Source organism: Cherax quadricarinatus, chromosome 29 (assembly GCF_038502225.1).
Source record: "Cherax quadricarinatus isolate ZL_2023a chromosome 29, ASM3850222v1, whole genome shotgun sequence".
Taxonomy (NCBI): Eukaryota; Metazoa; Arthropoda; class Malacostraca; order Decapoda; family Parastacidae; genus Cherax; species Cherax quadricarinatus.
Genome location: NC_091320.1, coordinates 34,472,753 through 34,500,647, shown reverse-complemented (window position 1 = coordinate 34,500,647; position 27,895 = coordinate 34,472,753). Strand labels below are relative to the sequence as shown.

At 36.0% G+C, this 27,895-nt stretch overlaps 1 protein-coding gene across 1 annotated transcript; it reads right to left on the bottom strand.

The window, feature by feature from the left end:
* Positions 1–66: 66 nt before the first annotated feature.
* Positions 67–27,895, bottom strand: cta (Guanine nucleotide-binding protein subunit alpha cta). The gene is made up of 8 exons (XM_070089710.1): positions 27,814–27,895; positions 22,973–23,044; positions 22,020–22,166; positions 21,388–21,588; positions 21,197–21,247; positions 18,151–18,368; positions 14,698–14,863; positions 67–13,930 (listed from the first exon to the last, which is right to left on the bottom strand). The coding sequence occupies exons 1-8, from the start codon at positions 27,874–27,876 to the stop codon at positions 13,733–13,735; spliced, it is 1,116 nt and encodes a 371-aa protein (XP_069945811.1). The 5' UTR covers positions 27,877–27,895; the 3' UTR covers positions 67–13,732.

Sequence of the window (27,895 nt, the reverse complement as noted above, 5' to 3'; positions counted from 1 at the left end):
TAAATCAAGAGACCTTCACCAGCATCAAGGTAACTCCTTGAAAGGATGATAAATAATACAGTAATATCAAATAACTTCCAGTATTAAAGCTATATCAAACCACAAAATGAGAATAAATGCATAGGGAAGCACATAATTACAAATTTAGTTTTTTAATAAAATATAAACAATATACAGGTATCTCATTTTCTGTGAGGCACTAACTCAAAGCACAACACATGCAAAATGTCTTGGTTTAATCTTCTCCAGAAATATATAACAAATATGAAATATACAATTCACAGATCTGTACAAAATAGAAAAGCCATAACGTAATTCAGTATAGGTTTAGGCTCCTAAAAACTAAGCAAGTATGATCATTAAACTAGGATTCTCATACTCAAAGGTATCAGAATGCAAGTCAAATACATATACTATTTCACTAATAAACATGATGTTCAGTTTTTCATGGATTGTGGGGTACCAAACTAGAATCAAGAAATTACGAGCCCTTTGCTTTGATTCCTCACAATCCATGAAAAAATGCTACAACTGTTTATGGCAGTTTTTTGGTTACATGATGTTCAATATTCACATGATGAGACTGTTCTCTGAAAGCATCTGCCAAAACTTGAAAATTCTATTGTCAAATGTGAGAGTGTAAAAAAGGCATGTGTTGCTTACAACTCTCTGATAATAGAAGTGTCTAGCAGCAAAGGGTTAGCTAACATGTTTAATTGCAACTTAGGGCAACTGCCTGTAGAAACATCATCAGAACATGCATAACTTGAAAGCCAGTTAGTTAATGAGAACTCTCTTAGTGTACAACATAAACATAAAAGATAAAGAAATTGTCCTATCTTCTGAAACATATTTACAAATACATGCATAGAAATGTCAAAATATACACATTAATACAAAAATTTAATTAAATGGAGTATTTTAGTTCACTATGGTTTGAAATATTGATTTATGTTACATCAAATTTGTATAAATTTTACATCTAATAGTACTGAAAAAATCACCTGCACAGATAATGATGCTGAGAATTCGTACGTTACTTGGGGCCCATTCAATTTCAATATGTAATATGTTTGGTATGTGTAATTACTGTATATATTTGTAGCTACAGGAGAAGAGCTAAACTTGAGGTTTCCTGTCTTTGATATTTAATCTAATGTAGAACTGTCTAGTAAAATATCCTTTCAGCATCATCACTTTTAGGTTAGAGTTACCTCTTGGTCTCCCTGCTGATCTTCTTAGGAAATCTTCCTTTTAAATTTATTCCCCTTGTTTTATAACCTGATACTCTGTGGGTTTAATGTTCCTTCTTTTCCACCTATCAGCCCATGGGAGCATGACTAATATTTTCAAATTTTCTTTGTAATTTTTCTTTTTTTGCTAGCTCTGAGAGACAATTTGTAGTTCATCTTTGGACTTTCTGTACCTTGTCCATTTTTCTGTGAACAGTTTTTTAATAATAAAGAAGATTGAACCAGATAACCACTGTGAAATAGTAGTACTGTACTGTAATAAACTCTTCAAGGTACTTAAATTGTAGCATCTCCACTTATTTTTAAAGTGTAGGCATCATAATACCCACCGCAAAAATGCAACCCTCGATAATTAGTTTTCCTTAATCCTCTCATAGCTACTGCCATGTTCACAATCCAACAGCATATCAAATCCCAAAAACAACTTGCCTCCACTTATATATAATCAACTTTTCTTGCTCCACCCTTTCAAATTGGCCAAACCATCTCAACTATCCTTTTCTGCTCCCTGAATTATGCCTATCTTACCAGAACACCAACTTCTAATTTCTCCACTATTCATTCATTGCATAATATTCACACTGCATATCGATCTCCAACATTACATCTCAGCTATCTCCAGCCTCCTCCTCACTGCTAAATTTAAAAAAAAAAAGATTATCTATAAACTGACAACCTTTCCATTTTGCATCCAGTGACAAATTTACTTCCTTCTACAGACTTCAACACTCTTGCTACTTTCTTTCCATCTGTTTTGTGATTCATGTCATCTTTCATGGACCCATCTGCCAATATAATGACTCATTATTATCTAAAAACATTCACCACCTCCATACTACCTTCTTCCAATCTGACATACAGTCTGTCTTTAATGTTTTTTTTTTTTATTAATACACCGGCAGTTTCCCACCAAGGCAGGGTGACTCGAAAAATAAGCCCTTTCATCATCATTCACTTCGTCAATGTCTTGCCAGAAGCATGCCTACACTACATTTAAAAACTTCAACATATCAACACCCCTCATAGAGCACAGGCACTGTACTTCTGTCCTTAAACTCTTACTCTAATCACTTTGCTTCTTCCAAGGTAACATGCAATGATTAGCTGGAAAATGGGCTTCAATACAGTTAAACATCGGGCAGTTTCATATACAGGTACTATCATATAGATTCCTGGTTTATAGTTCATGTAAATGATACAGTACACAAATAATTTCCTCAGTACAGATAATGAAAAGCTTTGAAACTAAATATAATACTTTTTAATAATATAACAATCATTTATTAACAAAAAGCTGTGGCCTCAACAAAGCACTAAACTCTAACATACAGAGAATAAAAGATAAATCTCAGACTGTAAACAACTTTTTTAGAGACAAGCATACAATTTGTGACAATCATAGCACCAAACAATGTCTTTTTCAAATAAATATAAATAAAGTCAGTAGTCATATTCTGCTAATGAATCTGTCATGGTTTCCCTTAAAACAAACATCAATTTGCATTTAATAATAACAAAATCTATAGTTTATTATCTTTATTATATGTCCCATACCCTCCAGGATAAAATCAATAACAACACTGACTCCTGATTTGATCATGATACAGTACTAAATAAAAAATATTGCTCTGTCATAGCTTGAGAGAAATTCAGTACTTAACTACAAAGCAATATATTCTCCATAGGCATATGAACAACTTGTATGCTGCTTATCCACTAGAGTATATTAATTAATTTGTTAAAGGCCCTTTAGTAGAAAAAATCAGAGAAATCACTAATACAGGCTGAACTTTACTTAAACTTTATCACACACTTAAAATCTGTTCACCTATTTTAATGATACAAGAGAATATAAAAAATCATCTTTCTTCAATGGCTCAAAAGGGAAAAAAAATCCAGACAGAAAAAAAATCACAAATATTAGATTTGTGCTTTTTATGAAATGGTATGATGTCTTTCACTCAGTTCTTAATAATAAGAGATTAACAACACTGTGTAAAATGTTATATAAAAACACTGGAAGAGCATACACTTTATCCATAGAAAAAAATTTTGGTATTGATTTCCACTCACACAGTGTATAAAGCCTATTGCTAAGTGACTGACATCCACATATTTATCATCCTCACATCAAATACAATATTTACACTATATTATTAACTTAAATATTAAGACTGTTAATCTGACTTTCAAATTACTGTTACAGTAACTTAAAAAAAAAAAAGCCACTTTTCTGGAGGTGGCAGATACATACAAAAAAAATTAATTAATTAAATACCATAATCCCACACCTAATTATAAATAAACACATTAAACATCTACTAGACATATGTGCTGAGTTTTTACGGCCTTGGGGTAATTTAGAATTAACTGGCGAGTTTTAGCCATTAAATAATGACAAACCAATTATAGTACATATGAAAAAGCCTCGCCTAAAATGGCACTAATTGGTCATGATCACTTTGCAGTACCATCTGGCTGAAATGCAACCTGTCATCAAATATTACACTAATGTTTGTAGACTCATCATTTTAAAATCCTCTGTTTTTCTCCATTCTTGTGATACCTCGTCTTTCCCTGTCAGTCTTCCTTTATTTCCCTACACTGTTTGTTTACAAGACTTTGGTAAATACAGTGGCACCTTGACTTACGAGTTTAATTCGTTCCGTGACTGAGCTCGTAATTCAATTTGCTCGTACATATATCAAATCAATGTTCCTCACTGAAATTAACTGAAATGCCATTAATCCATTCCAGCCCCCAAAAAACCACCCCAGAGGCAGGAGAAAATACTTCAATATAACACTAATATCAACTCTACGGCTTATTTATCCATCAGAATTGATCTAATATGACATAATACACACTATAAGTAACATAGAAACATTATATATGTACTCAGAATGAATAAAATAGGCCAGGACCAGTCCAAGCATATAAAATTATTACTGCTCATTCCTATAACATGTTCTTTGGTCTTGGGTAAGAGAAAATGGAGATTTTGAGAGGCTAACTGCACTAGACCACTAGTGCAGTGATGTAGTATATGAATATCTCAGAAGGAAGTTATTAACTTATTTCATGAACCCCATCATTTATTATTGAAAATAAATTAAGTCGGCCCATAATGCCAAGGCATAATAGAGGCTCTCTTTGCACTGTAACCCATTACTGTAAAAATATAATATCAGTGTACTACTTGCAAATAAATAAATCTGAATTTGAATTTGAATTTGAATTTGAAGTAAATGCAATAATATTGACAAGAATCATAAAAAATGATTGCTCTACAATTGGCTTGTGGAATATTGGAAATATTCCAAATATTTTGGGATTTGTGTGGGAGTAAAGGGCAAGATATTTTGCAAATGTCAAAAACTTACCAACTTTATTTTTTTGCAGAATAACTAAAGATAATTACACGATTACATCCAGTGAGAACATTGCACTACTTACCAACTTTATTTTTTTGTAGAATAACTAAACATAATTACACAATTACCTCCAGTGAGAACACTGCACTAGCATTGTTTTATAAGTACCAAGTCCCAAAACCACCTTTTGTTGTGCCATTTTGGCCGAGATTCCTACCAAATGTCATTTTCAGTAAATTTTTTTTTTCGCTCATTACTCAGATTTTCGCTCGCAACTCAAAGCAAAAAATCGACCGAGTGACAGCTTGTAACTCAGAAAACTCGTAAATTGGGGCACTCACTGTACACAAACCCTTAGGACAAGATTATTTCTTGAGGCAATTACAATTAAATTCACTTGTGGCAGCAAAAACACAATACAGTGGACCCCCACTTTACGATCAGGTCCCAATGCGACCAATTATGTAAGTGTATTTATGTAAGTGTGTTTGTACGTGTATGTTTGGGGGTCTGAAATGGACTAATCTAATTCACAATAATCCTTATTCGTTCAGTAATGGCACCTGAACATACTTCTGGAATGAAATAATATCGTAAAGCGGGGGTCCACTGTATAAATGTAAGAAATACTTTTAACATTTAGTGCTGTCTTTTAATATTTGAATATATGAAGATTTATTATTAAAAAGTTTAGGCAAGAGTCTACATAACAGTGCTGAAATGAATGAATGGAAAGGCTTGTCGGAGGTATTTACGGTAAGTTAAAGTTGATGACAATTTTTAAGCGCAAATACTGTACAATTTTTTTTTTTTTTACATTTTACAAATGATATCTGATACACTATCAATAAAAGCTTTTACAGTACAGTATTTGCTTCTTGTACTATCATACTACTGTAATTATATTTGAATTATTTTGTACAGTTGATAAGATAAAAATAAGTGGGTATACATATGTTACATTATGTTAAATAAATATGGAACTGGCTTCCTCCACCAAAACTGTAAAGCTTATTATAATATTAACAAATATGTATTATGTCTTTTATGCAAAATGCTGCAAAGCAACAGTTCTTGCTAAACTTTATCACCCATTGCTCTCTGTTTTAATGCCTTTGGCAAATGAGAAAAGCAGTAATGTGTGATAATAGATTTATAAGATTAATAATGATCTAAAATCAATAAATCCTGCAAGAAGCATTACTTTTAGTATATTTATTTATAAAGCAATATTAAATTTGACTGATTGAAAGCAATGCTCTCAATGGTTGTGCCCAATGAGCAGCAAGTTGTGTGTGCCAAGTTATCTGAGGTTGACTCACCCTTGCTGAGGCCTTCCTGGGTAATGATCAACATTGATTATCAGAAAATACACAAACAACCCAAACTTTGGGGAGGAAATTTTAGAAGACATTTTTGTCCATCCTAGACCAAGTCACAACTTGATAAAATTCAGAGATGGAGCAAAACATTGTCTAAAGTTTCCTCTCCAAAGTGTGGGCTATTTGTCGATTGTAACTTTTTTTTACTCTTCACCACCAAAAAATATCTGAATGTGGCTTCTGTTCTAGCACAGAAGATACATATTATAATTAGAGTAGCTACATAAACAAAGTGACCTAGAATAAATTCTGAGATATTAAATAACAAGTAAATAAAAATATATCAATATCAATCAAAGACTTATTGTACATGTAAAAAATAAAAGTTTTGAATAGTTTGCTTCTTTCATTACCTTCAACAATGTGTGCCAATTGTTAATTAGACATTAATTTTTTATTATAAAGTAAAAAAAAAAAAACACTGCAAATTGCATTAAGAACCAACTCTGGTCACAATGATAAAAAGAAACTTTTTCTCCATTATATTAATGCTTCATAATAGTCATGTATGAGCCTGAACATTCAATAGGTCATTCTATGACTCAGCTGTTATAATGGATTAATAGGAATTTTTTCTGTACACATATAACCGAGATTTTCTCTCTCTCTCTCTCTCTCTCACACACACACACACACACACACACACACAAAATACTGCGTGGAATAGACAAGGTGGACAGAGACAGGATGTTCCAGAGAGGGAACACAGAAACAAGGGGTCACAATTAGAAGCTGAAGACCCAGATGAGTCAAAGGGATGTTAGGAAGTATTTCTTCAGTCATAGTGTAGTCAGGAAGTGGAATAGCCTAGCAAATGAGGTAGTGGAGACAGGAACCATACATAGCTTTAAGATGAGGTATGATAAAGCTCATGGAGCAGGAAGAGAGAGAGGACCTAGTAGCACTCAGTGAAGAGGGGCAGGGACAGGAGCTGAGTCTCGACCCCTGCAACCACAATTAGGTGAGTACAATTAGGTGAGTGTATACACACACACACACACACACATACACAACAGTAATATCACTTTCATATACGGTAATTATTAATATCTAGTCAAACTACATGAATACAGCAAGACCCCACACAATGTTGCAGTTATGTTCCTGAAATCAGCACTTAATGTAAAACTGCACATGTACAGTACTACATATGCACGTGAAAAATAGGGCTCAGTGCATAGCACCCCAAGAAAATCATACAAACTTTATTTAAGTGTTTATTTCGTCAAAAATAATATAGCTCTTGATACCTTACACTGTAGATGTGGTTGCTTGTTAACCTAACACCACCAGCTATCATCACCTATCAGCCCTCATCACCTATGAACACCTACCAGCACTATCACCACCTAACACCATCTATCATCACCTTCTCATACAGCCAGTAATATATCATATAACAGCTGATACCACTTCCACAACTTATCAGCCCTATCACCACTATTACCACATATCACCATTGCTTACAGCAATAATATTTCATATTATAGCTGCTACCACCTCAGCAACCTACAGTCCCATCACCTATGGCCACCAACCAGCAATATAAGATGGGCACAATGAAAATATCCAAAAATATGAAGTGACAAACACACAAGACAATAGTACAAGACTTGTTATCAAACTGACCATAAGGATGGGCTGCAGATGTAAATGGGGGAGGGTGGAGGAGAGCAAAGCTAGGCTTCCTTTAAACAATGGTGATGCCTAGAGTAGAGAGAGAAACTTTCCACACAGGAACCAGTCCATTTCAAATTTTTCCCCAACTTTATGGCACAGAGGGAAATTTTCCAAGTGGGAACCAGCCCAAATTAATTTTTTTTCCAGCTTCAGCCATGTTAAACACAGGCTGGAGCTGTGTTCTAATAATTTTGAGATATAAATACGAGTATCGTTCTAATAAAAACAAGCTACCTAAATACACATTATGAGAGGCCTGCCAGTACTCACTCAGCGTGACAGTCATGTTCTTAAAAATCCATGCACAACCTAAATTTGTACAACATGAAGCATATAATAAATGGAAATTATAGGGGTAAGTTCCAAAAAATCTCAAGGTTAACACCCACTTGAAAAAAATCCCCCAATATTAAAAACAGTAATGCACAGTATAGCTTTCTTTCTTTCTGGCAGCCAGGATAGGTTAGCTAGTACAGCTTATATCATTCTTCACTGGTGACTAAGCAGTGAACACCTGTGAACTCCCTTATGATTGGGCAATTGATACGTGAGCACTTGGTGATCAGCACATGTGAGTCTCCACACTTGTGAATGTACAATGCTCAGAATATATTATTAAAATAATGACCAGTCGACAAAAAATTCTGTAACTTCAACACTTATTTTAAATGCTAGGGAACAGCTTCCACATTATCATCTGCCATGCTGTAGAAAATCATATATTTTCAAGAATCCTCAAAGATTCAAACAACTTTTCTGTCTAATTGAATTGCAAACATATAGACTACTAATTTCATTGCCATTAATAGTAGACAAAATCTTATACCCTTTCACATTCATTAAAAATGTATGAATGTTTTAACAAGATTTTTATTTTAAGCAATAAATGTTTAAAGAATTTACTGCTGCCATATCAAACAGAAATTTCACTTGATATTTTAATAGTCACATTTTCTCTACTTTCTGACATCCAGTATCACTAGTAATCATTGTGGGTTCTAGGGTTTAATGTGCAGTGGAGGAGGAGGGATGTAGAAAAGTAAGAAATTTCCATAAAACATTTGCTATTAATTGTGAGTGTTAAACCACTTGAGATGTAGCTGGCCAGCAGATGAGTGGGTGTAAGGCTAGTTGGAGACAAGGTACGGTGTTGCAAATGAGCAAGGAACCTTGAAAAGTTTGACTGCACTCGAGAAAATTGATTAGTACTGAGGAAATTTTGGGTTTTCCTCTTTATAAAGAGCGCTGTGACAAATTCGTGCAATGAAAGCTCACTTTAAATGAGCTTTTACGGCAGATAAAAAAAAATTCAAGTTTGGATACAGAAGCCCTGAAATTGAGACATCACTTATCTATAACTATTTTGAGTAGTGCTTTACCTTCACAAAAGTACACACATGCTTGTCTTATCACAGAAGGATTAAAGTTTTTTAAAAAAACATTTAAGGCTTCAAGGTCTCTACTATCCACTATTTTCCTCTCCAAAGCTATATAATTATTAGAAAGATTTCCATCATATACTGAATGTAAAAAAAAATTCATCTGGCCCTAATTATTATGAGTCTAGCTTATCTGTTGTTGTAATGATATATTTTAATTACTTGAGAACACTGACTGAAAATAACCAACCTAACTTTTGTTAATTTCATGAACTTAACATAACAATAGATGAGGACGAGAAATAAAATGTAACAAAACTGATTTCATTACACTATACTCTTCAGTTTTATGTAATAATGTCACAAGGATTAGAACAGTTACACTTGGACTATAACAACAAAAAATGTTGGTCAGCAGGAAAATCTAGTATACACCAGGCTGTGGGAGAACTTCAAAAACTGATCATGCATATTTTCTTTTTATCTCAATGGTCATCTGCTTAGGCAAGGTGACCCAGAGAAAACACATTCACTATTATTCATTCAATCACTGTCTTGCCAGAAGTTTGCTAACATTACAATTCAGATTACCCTCTCCATCACTCTTTCTGAGTGCAGGCACTGCCCTGCCCACATCCAAAACTCAAAAGTTCAGCTAACCAGTTTTCCTGAATCCCTTCATGAATAAGGTGCTGAGAAGAAAAACAATGAACTTGCCAAATGTCACTTTTGTGAAAATCACCTACAATCATTCGCAACAAAGAAAACTGATGAACTGCCAAATGTCACCTTTGTGACAGCCTACAAACATCTGCAACAATATCTCGGTAGCACACCATACAATCTTAATGAAACATCTTATTTTAAAGACAGTGGCAAGTTCATCAGTTTTCTTCTCAGCACCCCAAATGCCACCTTGCTCACACTCCATTAACACTTCCACTAAAAAATCACTTAGTCTCCTTTCACTCTCTGCCATGCTCACATAAGCCTGCTGGATGCTCAACTCACTACAACTTAAAGCCTCCCTTACCCCCTCCTTTCAAGAGATGAACCCTACCCCTCTTACCTTCCACTCCCAATTTATACACACACTTTCTCATTCTATCCCCCTCCATCCTCTCTACATTCCTAAACCATCTCAATAAACCCCTTCTAGGTATATAACAGCTAAAAAATGATAATGAAGGTTGAGCCTGGATTACTCCACTCATGCAAATCTCACAACTAAGCATTTGCAGACTTTCACTCAAAAGGACCAAACAACAACAAAGAAAAAAATGATACTACCGATGACTGAAATAGGAATTATGTTCAAGCTGTTGAATGCTATGAGGAATACAAATTTCAGGAAGTTTAGTATACTAAAAGATGCTAAAATTTACACAGTACAATGGAAACTGATCTAAAATAAAAACCCAGAAATTAATAGGTATTATTATTATAATCAAAAAGGAAGTACTAAACCTACAAGAACTAATAGGAAAAGTGGGAAGAATAGACAAAAACACAAGTTTATAAGTACAGTACCTATCAGAGAAGAAGTCTGAATATAGACAAGCTTCATTCAATGCCATGAGTTACTTTAAGCAAAGACCATTTTCCAAAGAGATTTGATAAACTTGGTCCACATTAGTTAACCTATTATAAAAATAAAAGTCTCTTTAAGCAAAGAAAATGTCTTTTGTTTTTATGAATATTTTTATAAACAATAATTTAGCACCCATTCAAACTGCACTGGTATCTTGCATATTGTGTCTTGCCTTTGAAAGATGGAGGTTTGGTGTCTGTGAGTGGGAGAGGCAAAAATCATCTGCCTCTTCATCTGCAGATATGATTTAAGGATTCCTGTTTGGAGTTTATTGACATGAATAGACCTATAGTGCCTCCACTCACTCTGATTTAATGCACTCATAAGCTTGTTGGATGTTTAAACCCCTAACATTCAAGCCTCCTTTACTCCCTCCCTCCAACCCTTACTGGAATGGCCCCTCCCATTCCTTCCTTCCACCCCAGATTTATACATCCTGGTCATCATGTTTTGAGGATTGAGCAAACTACTATGACTAGGATGGCATATAAATCTGGGGTGACAAAAAGTGCAGGGGTCAGCCCTGTGGGAGGGAGTAGAGGTGATTTTGAGAGCTAGGGGCTTGAGCATTCAACAGGCTTGTGTGAACATTTTAGGTCAGTGAACAGAATAGACACTAGTGGTTTTTCTGGCTTGACAAACTATTGGGATGTGAGCAAAGTAACAACAGATTCCCTAATATTAATTGCTAAAATAATCTAAATATCCTTAATGCACCTCACTTCTGTGATCTAAGAGGAAACTTTTAATGTTTAGGATTATTAGATAATCTTCAAATGCCTTTGAATGAATGATCATACAAATTAACATTTTCAGATCTTTCTCAGTAAACTTGAGAGAGCAGATTTATAAAATTTAGATTTTCCAGTGATGGCAAAAATTCATATATTTTATGAATTACCCAATATATTTTACATTTCTATCTATATTTCATCTTAAAATGTGATATTTTTTCCAAGCATTTTTTAAATCATTCCATTCATTTCCTTATTATTATTAACTGACAAAGTATAATAAGAAAATAATTCCCTATTAAAGAGGTACAGAATCCACAAATAAAAAGTGGAAGAAAAATGTTAAAAGAATAAATTTAACATGAAGCTGTCTAAAACAACTGAGTATTTCTCCACAAAAATCAGTTAAGCATCCATCATGTCAAAACTCCAAGAAAAACTTATACAAGTAATGGGAGCTTTATCTTGCATTCATCATATGATCAGTGACAACTGATTAGCATCATATACACATAAACAATGAAGACAATTTATGCTACCAGATTGTTTAAAACATGTAAGTAACAACTGGGTGAGGAGCCATATGGCCAGTAAATGCAACTCAGTAATGAATCAATCTTGTTGGCTGATAATTGCTGGAGAGTAATCAGCATTATTTTCAGACATCTGAAGGTAATGGAGGCATTGCTGATACTAAGGGCAAGCTCATCATTTGAACTTTGGTAAGCAACCTTTAATGTACTATTTCTTCTTCTTTCAACAAACCAGCCATATCCCACCAAGGCAGGGTGGCCCAAAAAGAAAAAGAAAAGTTTCTCTTTTTAAATTTAGTAATTTATACAGGAGAAGGGGTTACTAGCCCCTTGCTCCTGGCATTTTAGTCGCCTCTTACAACATGCATAGCTTACAGAGGAAGAATTCTGTTCCACCTACCCATGGAGGTAAGAGGAAATAAACAAGGACAAGAACTAGTAAGAAAATAGAAGAAAGCCCAGAGGGGTGTGTATATATATGCTTGTACATGTATGTGTAGTGTGACCTAAGTAGAAGTAGCAAGATGTACCTGAAACCTTGCATGTTTATGAGACAGAAAAAAGGACACCAGCAATCCTACCATCATGTAAAACAATTACAGGCTTTCGTTTTTCACTCACTTGGCAGGATGGTAGTACCTCCCTGGGCGGTTGCTGTCTACCAACCTACTACCTAGATGTATTATTTATATATGTAAAATTAACAACTACTAGTATGTTTCCTTCATTTTTATGTATGTACATATATATACTACACTGTTTCAAACCATTTCTTACCATAATTAAAAAGTTAGCTCTGCTTTTAATATCAGCAGTCTCTCTTATGTTCTTAACATAACTGTGAATAGATTATGCCTACAACTCCATCACACATTCTGATTGGAAAGGACATGTAATATCATCTTGATCAAAAATATATATAACATATAATAAAATGTGGCATTAGGCTACATTTTATGAAAGTAACATCTTTCTATCGTGCTTTGAGCAGCGGGCTTAAAGAGAATCGATGTCTTCCCACACACACAAGGAAATACTAAAAATAATAAATCTTTTACAGCTAAAGTATAAATATATATATATAAAAATTATATATATTTCCAACTGAATAGAGAATTAGTTTTCTACTATACCATTATATACAATATTTTCATTACCTCCCAAGTTTCAGCAGTTTGCAATAATGAAACAGATACAGTACAGTAGGTCAGATTATGTATTGAGTGGTTGTAAAATCAGTGTATACATTACCATGGAAGCCTTGAGTTCATTCCTACAGCTTCAATACAACTTATTCTGATTGCAGTATAAAGAATAAAATAACTACGTCCTATTAAGATCTTGCTTGGCTTTCCAAATAAAATAGAAAAATAACAAATTGCTATATATAAAACAACAGAATTTCAACAACTGTAAAATGCATATGTACTGTAAAACTTCCACTGTAATACTGCTGTGAGCCACATAACGAACATCACACACATCTCAAAAAAAAAAAAAAAAAAATGGAAGGTACTTACATGACCATGTAAAAAAAAAATCCAACTGTGTTATATTTGCATAATGAACTTATGATAATCATATGAGATTGGCAAAAATTATACCTGCAAAATAGTTTTTGGTTATACAAATGGATTATTAAAACTGTGACTTGAAATGTGACCTTGAAGAAAATCAGCCATATTCCAATGGCACAGATTTTTGGCTATTTATCATGTGTGTACTGTGAAAAACTTTAACACTGGGTTGGTTTCAAAGGTGTAGTTCATCTACAAGATCTCAGACTTCACTGGCACTTGGTAACTTTCACTGCAACATAAGTGTTTCTAAATTCCTTTGAAGTATTGTGTCTTTAACAGAGTTAAATACCACCTTAATGTTTTCTGTGTCAACTGCTGTTGTAAAGTGGTGGAAGATTGGCCTACGATTGTTGTCTGCTCTCCGCTGTTCCACAAACTTGTGCAGGATAAACTGCTGAACACATCTCTCATCATGAGGATTACCCTGTGTGAAATATTATACAATGAAACAACATTTTTGTAAGCAATTTTATCGCTATGGTAGACATAATGTATACGAGGCTTGCGTGGTACAATGCAAGTGGCCACACATCAGCTATGTGTCTATTATTACATGAACAATGCACAATATGAACCATGGTGCATCTTACAATTTATATTCTTATAAATGGTAATTCATATGCGCCAACAACTAACGTTCCGTGAAATGCAAGAAAACAATGGTCACCTAATAATAAGTGGAACTCTCAATATGTCCAGACCTTCCTTTGTGGAGTTGGCATCAGGCCCCAGAAATCTATTAGCCTTAGTGTTAACGTATGTCAAGATGTTGCAATTCCAGCATTACACATAATTACTCCATTACCTTTGTAGGTGACAGAGAGGTAAAGGCAGGTAATCAGATTTGATTTCAGGAAAAAAAAAATAGGTTCAATTCCTTGCATCAGGATCTCTTCATCAGTATCAAAGCAAATATTAAAAGTAGTAAGCTGTACTTCTAGTGGATAATATAGTGCAATTAAAAGGACTGGAAGTTATAGCAAAACAGCTTATTTTGAAATATAAAATTTACAGTATTACACCTAATAACTTGAATACCTATTTTAAGTTTACAGTATCACTAATTTCACAAGAGTACAGAGAATTTTCTCTACTTGAGTTCATGAGTTATTACTACTTGAAGCAAAATGAATTTTTTTTTTTTTTTCAACAAGTTGGTCGTCTCCCACCGAGGCAGGGTGAAATACTTACCACAAAGTCTGTGAAATAATGAGAAATGTTGCTTTGTCTAGATCTTATTTTCTGGATGAGAAGGTCAGTCTTATTCAGGAAAAGGATTATGGAGACATCACGAAAGTTCCTGTTGTTAACAATGGTCCCGAAGATGTTGAGTGATTCTTCTAATCTATTTGTGATCCTGAAACACAATTAATGTAAATTTATTTCTTCTTCTTTCAACAAACTGGCCGTATCCCACCGAAGCAGGGTGGCCCAAAAAGAAAAACTAAAATTTCTTTTTTCAACTTTAGTAATGTATACACTATAAGGGGTTACTAGCCCCTTGCTCCCGGCATTTGAATTGCCTCTTATGACATGCACATTAACAAATTGCTTGGCCTTAGACTACTTCCACTATAAAAACCATCACTTATCAGTTTTACAGCAATTGAAAAAATCAAAGAAATTTAAAGAAAAAAAAATGGGTATCATTAAATGACTATCCACCTCATCATTTTAACGGTTAAGTAGATGCAAACCTATAACAACAACTATAAAACAATCTTCTCGGTATTATACTCCTGATTATGTACACTTTTTTTGGTTGGAACAAAAAAATAATGGGAATTTTTTCTTAAAAGCCAAAATTTCAGAATAGGTATGAAGAAAATTTTAACTTTTTGTCAAAGTTTACAGTAAATAAAATTATATTTATAATTGGCGAGGTAACATTTTTGTTAAGGGATTCAGGAAAATTGGTTAGCTGGACTTGAGTCCTTGGGGTGGGAAGTACAGTGCATGCACTCTAAAGGAGGGGTTAGAGATATTTGCTGTTTGGAGAAACATCTGAATGATTGTATCCACGTGCCTCTGGCATAACAGTGAAAGTGTGAATGATGGTGAAAGTTTTTCTATTTTGGATCACCCTGTCTTGGTGGGAGATGGCTAGTGTCTTTAAAAAAAAATAATGGCTATTGTGAGCCCCAGGAACCAGTACAGCAAATCTGAGTAAAAGTTTACTCTTTCATTGCACTATGAATCACTCAGTTGGGGTAACCAACTGAGTGATTCATAATGAGAGAAAAGAATAATGTGAGTTCCATTCCAAAGACCATGTCGGTAAACAAATTCATCGCTAAGCGAGGAGCATACTATAATGGTAGAGGGTTTGTGTCAACTATCTGATATTGTTTTACTGTCACTTTTGCACCATTTATAACATTTTTAGTATATTTTTAAATTTTTATACAATAGTGTATTGTATATTGTAATACACAAAATAGAGGAAATCAGCTCTAATATACATTATTTAAGCATGCATACTGGTCTGAGAGCCTGTCATATGTCCGAGTCATCAGTAAATGAGTACGTCGCTAAGTGAGGAGGTTGCTCTTGAATTTATTTACTTCTTTTTTAACAAGTCCATAAAGTTTCCATATCTGGTACTTACTTTCCCTTAACCCTTTCACTGTCCAGACCCCCCAAAATTATTGCTGTGTCCACATTAATAAAAAAAATCTTAAGTGGTAGATAATTTTTTCTGAAGCTCATGATACCAATAGTACAAAATTTAATGGAAAACTTAGGGAATCATGCAGGTGTAAAGTTAGAAGTCTGGGTGTAATTTACACATTGGCAATTCTGCCCACTTTAAGTCCTGTTTTAAGTCAATTCCATTGGTCTATTCAACCAAATTTTTAGCTGTTTCGCTAGTATGCCTTCCATTCTTTCAACTAAACTCAAGAGACTGCCCATTCACCTATAAAGTGCACAGAAGTCGGTAATTTTATGCAAAATTAAAAAAAATTCCAGTTTAACCCTTTGAGGGTCCGTCCCGTAGATCTACGGCTTTACGTTCAGGGTCCAAACCGTAGATCTACGTCATGAGCTCAGCTCACTCTGATAAACTGTGAGTGGTACATTTGGGCCTAGATATGAGAGAATACATCTATGTGGTATGTGTGCACCACATAAAACAGATCCTGCAGCACGCTGTGTATAATGAGAGAAAAAACTGAAATCATGATTTTTCGATTAAAACAGCGAATTTGCAGTGTTTTTTGTATGTTTTTTATAGGTCTATTTGCGATTTCTTGGTCTCATTTGATAGAATGGAAGACATATTACAGAAATAGAGATGATTTTGATTGGTTTTAGCACTGGAAATGGCTTGAAACTGAGCTCAAAGTAGCAGAAATGTTAAATTTTTGCCGATATTCAAGAGTAAACAAACGACCTCACATGTCTAATACTGGTGGGTCTAATATGCATTCACAAATATGGTGATGATATTTATACAATTATTACAGTATTGCATAACAGTAAATCTTCTATTTTTTGGTGTGAATAAAAATTCATTATGTGAATAAAAAATCAAAATGGAATTTATTTGTAAAGCCTCAAAACGTAACTAATGAACAGAGGAAATGTTAGTTTAGTTCTAGGAATACCTACATTGTTTATTCTGGACCCTATTTTGAAATTGGAATATTTTGAACTTTGTGTTAAATTGGCCAAATTAACAATTTCCGATCACTTTAATTTGTAGTTGAAACAGTTGACTTGGCTATTTCTTGTGCTCAATCGATAGAATAGAAGTAATACTAGTGAAATAGCTAAGAATTTGGTCAACTGGAATAATGTAATTGGCCTAAAATAGGAGTCAAAGTCGGCAAAATCGCCGATTCGTAAATATCGCTGACATATCAAAATTCACGAGAGCATAATTTCGTCAATTTTCCATCAAATTTCGTACTTTTTGTTTTATTACCTTCACAAAAAGATTCTCTACCATTTCATAAGAAAAAAATAACAAATTTTTTTTTTTTAAATTCTTGGACACTGGGGCACCACTTCAGATTTGGGCCTTGGACCCTGAAGGGGTTAAAAATAAAGTTCAAAACAAACAATGCAGACATTCCAGGAATGACTGATCATGGCTTATGACATCTCAATAATTAAATCAAACCTATTAAAAACCCATAAAACACACCAGGGGTGTAGGAAGGCCTTACCCATCCTCAGGAAAATTATCAAAATTTAATATTTCTGCTACTTTGAACCCAATTTCAATGTACCTCCAGTCCTGAAATCAACCAAAATCATCTCTATTTCAGAAGCATGTCTTACATTTTGTTACATAATATCAAGAAACGGCTAATAAAACCATAAAAACCATCTAGAAAATACCTCAAAATTGCTATTTTTAAACCAAACACAAGGTAAGAGTTTTGCTTTTCAAATCATGCACCACATGGGGAAGGATTCTTTTATGTACTATGTGCACTCACTGCACAGACCCATTCTCTCATAGCTAGGCCAAAATTTACCACTCACAGCTTATATGAGTGGGCTGTGCTCCCTCGGATAAGCTGTTTGCTGAGCAAAGACATCAGCAGTTTGTCTAAGGTGTCAAAACTGCTTATGTGATTTTAATAAGCAAGCTCCTACCCGCTAATGATAACGAAATACAAGAAGAAACCGTACCTGTCTTCCAAGAGTCTCTGATCAAATTCTGAAGATGAAGCAAGAAAAATAATCGATGTGACGCTCTCAAAGCACTGAAACCATTTTTGTCTTTGTGTTCTTTGGCCTCCTACATCCACAAAGAGAAATGGAACATTTTGAATGGGAATAGTGAACTCTGTGATTGCTTTAGTTGCTTTACGGCAGTGAAGAATGTCTTTTTCTGTGGGTATGTAGTCCTGTAATAGAACACATTTATTCAGTATCATACATCCATTGTCAAAGACAAGAAACTAACAAATGAAAACTGTTTGACAATACAAGAGAGAAAACAAAGACAACAGTACATTCACGAGGGGGAATAATAAGACTGGTTTAAAAATTAACAAACCAGTCAGTTTGTTCTCATGGCAGCTTAAGGTTTATACAGTACTGTATATGTTAATCAAAAACTCCATGTGAAACTGATGATAGTTCAATACATGAACAGATGTTAGGACTAAAGAGGGACTATCATAGACAAAAATATTAAATTTTTTTGCAATGTCTGAACAGAATTTAACTCTGTATAATGAACTTTATTAAAGTTATACATATTTTTTATTGTAATATATAAGAATAATACATTATAAGTATAAAGAGTTGTAATACAATTAGGGAGATCATACAGTGACAGAATGTGGGTGTATGATGAATGCACTATTTATCAGCTACTACTGAATATTTATGATTCACCAACTGTAAAATATTATATGATGACTACACATGTTATAGGTAGTAGGTTGGTAGACAGCAACCACCCAGGGAGGTACTTCTGTCCTACCAAGTGAGTGTAAAACGAAAGCCTGTAATTGTTTTACATGATGGTAGGATTGCTGGTGTCTTTTTTCTGTCTCATAAACATGCAAGATTTCAGGTACATCTTGCTACTTCTACTTACACTTAGGTCACACTACACATACATGTACAAGCATATATATACACACCCCTCTGGGTTTTCTTCTATTTTCTTGTTAGTTCTTGTTCTTGTTTATTTCCTATCTCCATGGGGAAGTGGAACAGAATTCTTCCTCCATAAGCTTTGCGTGTCGTAAGAGACGACTAAAATGCCGGAAGCAAGAGGCTAGTAACTCCTTCTCCTGTATTTTTTTTTTTTTTTCAACAAGTCGGCCGTCTCCCACCGAGGCAGGGTGACCCAAAAAAGAAAGAAAATCCCCAAAAAGAAAATACTTTCATCATCATTCAACACTTTCACCACACTCGCACATTATCACTGTTTTTGCAGAGGTGCTCAGAATACAACAGTCTAGAAGCATACACATATAAAGATACACAACATATCCCTCCAAACTGCCAATATCCCAAACCCCCTCCTTTGAAGTGCAGGCATTGTACTTCCCATTTCCAGGACTCAAGTCCGACTATATGAAAATAACCGGTTTCCCTGAATCCCTTCACTAAATATTACCCTGCTCACACTCCAACAGATCGTCAGGTCCCTGTATATATTACTAAAAGTAAAAGAAGAAACTTTTGATTTTCCTTTTGGGACACCCTGCCTCAGTGGGATACGGCCGGTGTGTTGAAAGAAAGGCTACACATGTGTCTGTTCAAGGTTTATGTCTGTATATGTAAAGCAAAAACTCTATATGAAACTGATGAGAGTTCAATACCTTAACAGATATTAGGAATAGAGTGATTAATATAGACAATATAGATAAGTTTATTTTGAAATAAACTATTACATTGCATGGATAATCAAAATTCTGAATTATCCCATGTTTTGTTTTTCAAGTTTCATTTTATAAACAAGATCTACAGAATACATATTTGTTCATATTTTGACAGAAAACATAAATAATTTTGATAAAAATAAACCATGGTATTCTTGGATCCCAATAACCCTTATCTTCTATCTTGGCTATTACTGCAAAAGGTTGAGAATGCTATGCACAAGAAACTGGTCTTAAAACTAGCAAATAAGTTGCTACACTGCCCAATAACTAGCTCAGGCTTGGTCTATTACATTTATGGGGAAGTGCTAAACCCATAGGGGTTAAGCATCATAAGAGGAATGAGGAATAAGAATCCATAAAACTTTAACTGAAGAAGTGGAGGGTAGCTCCAATTCTCTGGATCCAGTCTTTTGAAGATTTTTTTTAATAAGATAAACAATCTTTGAGAGCTTGAGGCCAATAAGATGAAGACAGAGGAGGAGGAGGAGGGAGAGGTGGGAGCATTTATGATCAACTGAAGCTAATAAAATATGGAATGATCACCAGAACACACAACTGGGATCTGAGAACCATCACTCTCAATATAATAAATGTCATGGAGACTGAACTCACACAAAACTTTTCCCAGCAGTTGTACAGTGACCAACTGCCATTCTAACAAGGGTGATGTGCTTGTCTAAGTTTTATGTCTATTTTCCTCATCTATTTGGAAGAATTCTAAATCATCATCTTTTTTCAACAAAAGCGGCCGTATCCCACCAGGGCAGGGTGGCTCAAAAAGAAAAAACAAGTGTCTCCTTTCAAATTTAGTAATATATACAGGAGAAGGGGTTAATAGCCCCTTGCTCCTGGCATTTTAGTTGCCTCTTATGACACACATGGCTTATGGAAGAAGAATTCTGTTCACCTCCCCATGGAGAAGAATTCTAAATACATAGACAAATAACAGGGAGCATAGTTTGTTAAACCACCCAATGTGTAAACTACAAATTCTCAGTAATGTTACCAGCTATAAATGAAGTCAAGAGATGGGATGCTTAGCTCAGGCAAAGTTTTAAATGAATGGCATCTGTCAGACAGTCCAGGATCATGAAAAGATCTACAATGGCTGACATCATAACAAAAGGAGCAATACAGGTGGAAGGACCCTGTAACTGAGAAAAAAATGTTTAGGATTCCTTTACTGGTAAGGATATTTGTCAACAGATGTTAGTCCTGCATGGCTCATCAAAAGATCAAACACAGAAACACACAAGGGAAAGATTCTAATCTGTTCAACTACGAGTATACATATATGCAGTGCTATATATGTAAATTAATTCATCCCTTACCAAAACTCCTATTCTTTCTAAAGAATCGAAGAAATATGCAACGCTGTCAGTCTGGAAAGAGAAAAAGGTTTGTAATTAGCTTTCAAATGTCTTATTATTATTATTATTATTATTATTATTATTATTATTATTATTATTAGTATTATTATTATTACTATTATTATTCTCATCATGATCATCATCATACTTACCAACTGATACTCAGCTCGTCTGTTATATGCTTGCCTAATTCCTGAGTCCTTCCAAAGCTCCTTTACACTTGGAACGTATTCTAAAAACAAATGACGATCTAGACACATGGTTCCCACAAACGTCATGACATGCTGGCCATACACTTCTCGAGATTCATCTCCCCAGGGTATCCGAAGTTTATCTCTTGCATCCAACAGGACCTGGTGAACACACAATCTGGTCACTTACTTCAAGATGTTATAGAAGATCACCAACAGCTTTTATCATTAAATCTATATTATGGTTACATTTTTTTATGGATTAGTTTTGGTATGATTTAACTGTGCATTCCTTAAAATTCTTTATGACCACCTAGTAATTACTTGTATAAAGCTACAACTCACAATGCAGTAAATCACAAATATTTGATGTACGTAAGCTCTGATATAAAGCTATTGTATATAGTGTGATTTATTTTGCAAATGCAATTGAAAAAGTACATCTAAAACTGTATAGCAAGTACTATGAAAGCCTTTTTTTGTGTGCTATTCATTGTTTTGATGCATTTTCCAATCACATTTGCAAAAATCAGCACTATATAGAGGAGCTTTACAAGGAAGCCTACTGGAATTATATGTATAATGCTACTTACCTTCATACCCAAGACTATATTTTTGTAAATAGTTTCTCTATATTCGTTGATTTCATCATGAGCAAATCGGTACCCATGGATGATGCGCATCTGCTTCAGGAAGGTCGACTTGCCAGACTCCCCCGCCCCCAACAATAGCAGTTTAACCTTACAAGAAGAATTACACATCACAAATATGTGTTAACTGATTCTGTCTACCAACCTGACTGAGTTAACAAGTGAGTAAGCCAGGATAAGTTACCAACACACTATTTTATGCCCTGGCTATATAACAGAGTTTTGCAGAATACAGAAGAGTACTGCTCTACCAGTGAACAGTTTCATATTGGTAAATAAATTCTGTTATATAATTTCAGCCAAGTAGATATTACAGTTTCATGTACTACTGAGAATTAGTGACAATTTACACAGATAAAATGCATGAAACATGTAAAACAGCATTAGCACATCATTCATGCATAATATAAATATGTGCCTTAACTACTTTTATAGCATTTCTAACTAAATTGAGCCAAGCAGTCAGTTAATGCATCAAGTCTAAATTTTGTTTTTTAAACATAAAATGATTAATAATAATTGATATCTCCAGCTTATATTACTTGCACAGAATCTGTGATTCAGATGATGCAAGCCCAGGAGATAAAAATTAAGCACTTCTTTAAAAATACTGTACTACTTAGTCATACAATTTTGAAATACTTATTGCTGATACAGCACTATATATAGGTTTAAATACATACCATATATATTTTGATCATCCAGGACGTGACTAGCTGTTAATTCCTTTAGGTTAGAAAACTATATGACAATAATGCTGGACAGTTTCATAATCTCAAACTCTAAAAAAAAAATCTATAACAATTACACATCCTGAATAACAGAGATTTGCAAATATTGTATAATAAGCCAGATTCTGGATTAACTTCAATGAGCAATAACCTTCGAAAACTCACCTGCCGTCGAAACTTATGTCTGTCTTTCTGTATTTCCTTGTCAATTTGCTGTGACCTTGTGTGCTGTTCTATCTGTAAATAAAAATACAATGCTGTCTTAAATAGGGAAATAAATAAGCCAATAATGAAAAGTTAACAAGACATAATCGAACAAAACTTGATTAAGAATGCAATAGCCTACATAGGAAATTAATATTATAATCAAGGGGGAAGCCCTAAACCCATAGGATTATACAGCACCTGTGGGGGGATGTGGAAGGTATTCAAGTTTAATTCAGGGAACTGGAGCACAAATCCAATTCCTCAGATCAAGAGCCCCTCACCAGCATCAAGGAACCTTCCTTGAAGTGCCTACATAGGAAAGTGAGTGAGAGAAAGAGCACACTATATTTGTATATTATCTACCAAGTGATGATTCTGAGGACCCCAGCCAGATTGTTGGTTACTTGCAACTTTCAATTTTATGTAGGTACCAGTTTGGCTGATCAAGAATGGTTTCTTGGAAATTCTCTTGAAAAATTAGGGTTCTGTTGGTAATTTCCCCTCAGATTTAAAAGGTTGGAGTACTAAAATGTGTTTGAAGCTAACATACAGTAAAGTACACTTCTCTTTCCTCATACGTATTTAGTGCACCCCTAATTCTGAAGAGTACTTTGACCAGATGACTTTACAAACTGAAACAGTCCAGATGACTCTAAACTGCAACATCTCCACCCCTCCTTTAGGGTGCATGTACCATACTTCCCACCTCCAGGACTCAAGTTTAACTAAGCAATTTCCCTGAATACCTTGACAAATCTTACCTTGCTCACAGCACAACAGCACGTCAAATCACATAAACCACTTGCCTCCATTCACTCCTGTCCAACATGCTCACACAAACCTGTAGGATGTCAAAGGCCCTAGCACTCAAAACCTCCTTTATCCCCTCCTTCCAGCCTTTCCTGGGATGACCCCTACACCTCCTTCCCTCCACCCAAGATATATATTCCCCAAGGCCTAGTCATCTAATATATTTTCATCCTCTCTAAATGTCCAAACTACTTCAACCCCTCCCCAGCCCTCTGAATAATACTTTTAAAAACTCCAAACTCCAAATTCTCTGCATAATGTTCACACCAGACACTGCCCCCAAGCATGACATCTCTACTGCCTCCAACCTCCTCCTCACTGCAATATTCAAAACTCGTTTCATACTCATACAACAGTGTTGGTACCACTATACTCTGGTGCACTTCCTTTTCTGCCTCCATGGATAAAGTTTTTTTTTGTCTCTACAGATGCCACAATGTACCACCCACCTAGTTCCCTTCGTCAATTTTATGATTCATCTCATTTCTCACAGAGCCATCTGGCGAAAAGTTCACTCCCAAATATCTGAACACATTCACTTCCTCCCTACTCTCTCCCTCCAATCTAATATCTAAGATATCATTTCCTATCTTTTCTTATGCTCATCACCTTGTTCTTCCCTGTTTACTTTTAATTTCCTTCTAGTACATACCCTCCCAAATTCGTTTACCAACCTTTGCACCTTCTCTTCTGACTCTCCCACAAGAGTAATGTCATCAGCAAAGACAACTGTGACAATTCCCACTCTGTAACAGACTCGCTATTTTTCAATCCATCAGAACTATACTGCATAATCCAAATAAGATTGTACCATGGAGAGATCCTGTAGGGCAGCATCTGTAGTATAACCATGAGACTTGTTGCTTTAACTATTAGCCCTGAAGCCAAGCAATCTATCACAGTAGCCTTATTATAAATTACTATAATCATGGGGGAGCACTAAACCCATAGGATTATACAACGCCTGTGGAGAGAGGGATGGAAGGTATTCAGACTCAATTCAGGGAACTGAAGGATAGATCCAATTCCCTAGATCAAGAGTCCCTCACCAGCATCAAGGAACCTTCCCTGAGGGGAGCTTTACTATAAAGACATACAGCATTCTAGTTTGGCTTCAAATTTCTAATACCCAAAATTCTTAGTTTTCACATCCAATTTGGATAACTTCTATAATACTCTAGTTCATGGTCCTTTCCCCCATGATTAGGACCTTACATTTGTCCATGAATCTGCATCTTAGTAATGGACTCTTCTGAAAGGGACCAGTCTCTTCAGTTCATTTATTACTAGAAAGGCATTTTACTGTAACAATTCAGGTACCTAGCTTCATCCTTAATGTATCCTTAGATTTTTTTTACTGAATTACTGAATACCTTCAAAATAGTATAAACTAAGTTTTAAGGCTGCCTGCAATGCCTTACATAACAAGGGGCTTTCTAGAAAGTAGTTTATACATGTCAAGTAACCTAATTGCACACTGTACAATACTCCACTTTATAGAAATACAGTTGTCTGTTTGTTTGGGAGGGACCCATTTCTTGAAACAAGGACCAGTCTCTGCAGAGGTCAGTCACTTTACAGGTGTGTGTGCCACCAGAGACGGAACTTTTCAGTGGAGAACCAGTTTCCTGAGGAAGGGGGTTGTCTCTTCTGGGAGATACCCATTTCTTGAGGGATTGACCCATCTCATTAGGGAGAGACCCATCTCATTAGGGAGAGAGCCATATCATTAGAGAGAGAGCCATATCATTAGGGAGACCCATCTCATCAGGGAGAGACTCATCTTTTCAGGGAGGGACCTATCCCTTGAGAGAGGAACCCATCTTATCAGGGAGAGACCCATCTCTTCAGGGGGAAATCCATCTCTTTAGTGTGGGACCCATCTCTTCAGTGAGGGGCCCATCTCTTCAGGGAGGGACCCATCTCTTCTGGGAGGGACCCATCTCTTCAGGGAGGGACCCATCTCTTCAGGGAGGGACCCATCTCTTCAGGGAGGGACCCATCTCTTCAGGGAGGGACCCATCTCTTCAGGAAGGGACCCATCTCTTCAGGAAGGGACCCATCTCTTCAGGGAGGGACCCACCTCTTCAGGAATGAACTCATCTCTTCAGGGAGGGACCAATCTCTTCAGAGAAGAACCCATTTCTTCAGGGGGGGGCCTGTCTTCAGGAAGGAGCCCATCTCTTCAGGGAGTTACCCAACTCTTCAGGGAGGAACCCATCTCTTCAGGGAGGGACCCATCTCATCAGGGATGAACCCATCCCTTAAGGGAGAGACCCATATCTTTAGGGAGGGATCCATCTCTTCAGGGAAGAATCTATCTCTTCAGAGAGGGACCAATCTCATCAGGGAGGGACCCATCTCTTCAGGGATGAATCCATCTCTTCAGGGAGGGATTCATCTCTTCAGGGAGAGACCCATCTCTTCAGGGAGGGACCCATCTCTTCAGGGAGGGACCCATCTCTTCAGGGATGAACCCATCTCTTCAGGGAGGGACCCATCTCTTCAGGGTGGGACCCATCTCTTCAGGGAGGGACCCATCTCTTCAGGGAGGGACCCATCTCTTCAGGGAGGAACCCATCTCTTCAGGGAGGAACCCATCTCTTCAGGGAGGAACCCATCTCTTCAGGGAGAGACCCATTTCTTCAGGGAGGGACCCATCTCTTCAGGGATGAATCCATCTCTTCAGGGAGGGTTTCATCTCTTCAGGGAGAGACCCATCTCTTCAGGGAGGGACCCATCTCTTCAGGGTGGGACCCATTTCTTCAGGGAGGGACCCATCTCTTCAGGGAGGGACCCATCTCTTCAGGGAGGAACCCATCTCTTCAGAGAGGAACCCATCTCTTCAGGGAGGAACCCATCTCTTCAGGGAGGAACCCATCTCTTCAGGGAGGAACCCATCTCTTCAGGGAGGAACCCATCTCTTCAGGGAGAGACCCATCTCTTCAGGGAGGGACCCATCTCTTCAGGGAAAAGCCTGTCTTCAGTAAGGGGCTCACCTCTTCAGGAAGAGACCCATATAGGAATGTCTCCTTGATAGAATCTCTAGCAAATTATGACAATCTGTGATAGAATCTGTCAGTAAAAAAGTAAAAACATTTTTGTGAAAGAACCTTTCAAGTGATAATGGCAAAATCTTTGTAGCTAATAAGATCTATGATAGAATTTTTCAGCAAGAGAATCTAATAGAACTACCACAATGGAATCTGCAACAGAATCTGACAGAATATAATAAAATCTCTCCTTGACAATCTGACAGAATTTATGTGATTATCTCTCAGTAGTAACATCAGTGATAATATCTTTCAGTAAGCCTTCTGTGACAATCAGTTATAGAAACTGTGATAGAATCTTTCTGCAAACAATTAACTCAAGTGGTAGAATCGCTGACAATCTGCAACCCATTGATGACAGAAACTGACAGAATTCCCTCAGCATCAACCAGTTATACAATTTCCCTCAATGACAAAAATCTCGGACAATGACGGCAAGCGAATTTTACAATAACTCAGTGAAGTCTCTCAACTACAATCCCTGACAGTGGTAGACCCTCACAATGTGACAATCACTGACAATGCGATGGTATTGCTGTCAGTTACTGTGGCTATCACCGTCAGTGACAGCTAATATAACGTCTAAGAGAGACGCTCGTATAGCTGCCTCACTTTAACCCCTGAATACTAATGCCATTAAAAATATTTAAACATTACTCATCACATCGATGTTTACACTGCACTAACACATCCATGTTAAACATCTGTTACACACGGGAAATCACCGTTATTGATTCCAACTGTTACGTTGACACCGTATTAATTAAATTTGCAAACTGGTCACATCTTAAAATTATTTTCACTCCCACCGAACGATCGGCAGGAAATCTCTCTCTTCTCTCTCGGCCCACCAGGTTTTAGCGCTCTCACCCAGAAGGGTGAATGGATAGGAGAGGGTGAGAATGAGTGTTAGGGTGAGGAATGGGGCATGCTGACCTCGTCTGGGGTCCACACAGCTCTTAAACAACAAGCACAGCTGAGCATTGTCACCCGCGCCATGTTCCTCCACCACAACACA